Raw genomic sequence first — 2520 nt, forward strand, 5'->3', positions numbered from 1 at the left:
CCCGGCGCCATCGGAGGTGTGCGTCGTTCGCTTCAACGAGACTGCGACGCTGTCTTCGAAAGCGCCTCGACCCTCGCGTCGAGACATAATTACTGATAGTAGAAGACTGTGCCGCAGTAATCGTTGGAAACGTGGGCGCGACCTATGTTGACCTCGCATCTTGTTCTGACGTCTGGTCTACAACTCTTGCGTGAGAGCTGATAGACATTCCACCGAGTTCAATGCGCGTGGTCCTGTCTGCAAGTGAGCAGCTGTGAAGCACTTCGCAGCGTGCGACCTGCCTCTGGCCAAGAATAACCGATGAAGCTCAAGGTTCGTCATACTGGTACGATGCCAGTTGAAATGCTTTCGTGCTCAGCCACCTGCAGCACAAGGGCCATTGGCCAAGCTCCTTGCGCTATTGGTCATAATCTGACCAATCCTGCTTTATTTTGGGGCGCAGCATATGTTGGTGTCCGATCACTGCGCTTTGTCCACGCGCGATTGGACTCTGCCCAGCTGAAATACATAAGTGGTCGCAAACTGCAACTTGACGTGCTGGCCAATGCTCTTCGACTAACACGCTAAACCTGATCTCTAAAAGTGGCACCCTCTTCGGCACGCGGTTTTAGGCAGCGACAACACTACATGCACTCGAAATCTAGACTTGTGCTGACGTTGCAAAGCCCATCTGTGCAAGATGCCCGCACTTGGAGCAAGCGCATTCTTGCAGTGCTAGCGCAGACATTTATTGCACATGGGCGTCAACTAAAACGACCAGCGGGGAGTAATCGGCTTGTCCAGTAGAGTGCACTACATGAAATATTTCGTGGTCCCGTCGCACGCTGGGGTATGATGTCTGGTATGTGTAGACGAGACACCGAATCTATAGCATGTGTGCGTTATCGCCAGCTGCGACGCAGTGTGCGGCTGCGATTCAAGGCATTGGATTGTTGCTCGAGGTGTCCTACACCGCGCGACCACGTGCCTGAGGACGACCACGGTTGCTATCAGTCGCGCAGAAGAGCGTCGAAATAATGGTGCGAACCATACGAAACCAAATCGAGCACTCGAGCCCTCCTGCTCACTTTTCAATTTGCAGCTCCATGGCCTTCCGCCTTCCTCTCGTTGCGCTCGCTACGGCGGCCGCCGCGCATGCCTCTGATGCCCCGCTGCCCGCTTGGGTCGAAGTCGCTCGTGGCTATAAGCAAGTTGCAGCGGACAACAATGTTGTGTGCCTCCTCGACGCCAACAAGCAAGTGTCGTGCGCTGCGCCGTCGACGGCCATCGCCCAGTGGCCCAAGCGCGACGGCGAGTGGTCCACGATCGCTGTCGGCGGCAACTCGGTCGTCGAGTACAGCTATGCGAACGGCACGGCTGTCGTCTCAGACATTACCACCGGCACGTCGGTCGAGATTTCGACCAGCTTTGCCAAGCACGTCGCGACCAACGGCGACATCTTTTGCGCCCGCGAGCAAACGACTGGTGCGCAGAACCACATCTCGATGAAATGCATGCCGTACACCGACAAGTTTGGCCAGCAGCAGTGGAAGTACCAAGAGGCCCAGAAGCACTATCTTGCCTTCCACGCCGGTGCGTCGACGGTGTACGCTCTCGACAAGGTCAACAACTTGCACGTTGGCGCGACGGCCGAGATCGCGTCCGGCGAAGTCAAGTGGACCGATGTCAAGAGCCCGGGCTTCTCGCAGATCGCGTTCAACGGCGAGCGTGTCTGCGGTATCACGGCCGACACTAAGCAGATCCAATGCAGCGTCGGCTTGCTCAAGAAGCGCGTCCAGTGGGCCGACGCGCTCCCGGGCCGCTCGTGGATCAGCCTCGCGCAGAGCAACGGTCTTCTCTACGCTGTGGACGAAGAGGGCGTGCTCTACGTCAATGGCATGCCCGAACCGACGCCGGCGCCGACGACCCCCGAGCCGACGACCGCGGAACCGACCCCGGAGCCGACGCCCGCGCCGACCCCCGCGCCAACGCCCGAGCCGACGAAGGATCCGGCCCCGACGACGTGGGTCGAAGTGGCGCGTGACGGCAAGCAAGTGGCCGCCGACAACGACTACGTCTGTCTCCTCGACACGGCCAAGCAGGTGGCCTGTGCCACGGCGCCGTCGATGACGGCCAAGTGGGTCAAGCGCGACGGCAAGTGGTCCACGATCGCTGTCGGTGGCAACTCGCTCGTCGAGTACAGCTACACCAAGGGCAACGCCGTCATCTCGGACATCAAGAACAACTCCTCGGTCGACGTTTCGGTCGACTTTGGCTCGCACGTCGCGACCGATGGCGAGACATTCTGTGCCCGCGAGCAGAAGGACAAGAGCCATATCTACATGAAGTGCCTTCCGTACACGACCAAGTTTGGGACGCAGTGGAAGTACCAGGAGGCCCAGAAGCATTACTTGGCCTTCCACGCCGGTGCGTCGACGCTCTACGCCCTCGACGAAGTCCACAACCTCCACGTCGGCGCCACCGCCGAGATCGCGTCGGGTGCCGTCAACTGGGCCGCTGTCAAGAGCCCGGGCTTTTCGC

General features: G+C 59.4%; 1 protein-coding gene across 2 annotated transcripts in view; it reads left to right on the top strand.

Annotated features, from left to right (window-relative positions):
- Positions 1–1085: 1085 nt before the first annotated feature.
- Positions 1086–2520, top strand: part of SDRG_15473 — a gene marked incomplete at its 5' end in the record, with an annotated part of 3471 nt that continues 2036 nt past the window's right edge. For both annotated transcript variants that reach the window (XM_008621647.1, XM_008621648.1), the window contains one exon: positions 1086–2498. In XM_008621647.1, coding sequence (XP_008619869.1) covers positions 1086–2498 — 1413 coding nt within the window. The remainder of the gene's footprint in view (positions 2499–2520) is intronic.

The sequence above is a fragment of the Saprolegnia diclina genome, assembly GCF_000281045.1.
Source record: "Saprolegnia diclina VS20 unplaced genomic scaffold supercont1.93, whole genome shotgun sequence".
Classification (NCBI taxonomy): domain Eukaryota; phylum Oomycota; class Saprolegniomycetes; order Saprolegniales; family Saprolegniaceae; genus Saprolegnia; species Saprolegnia diclina.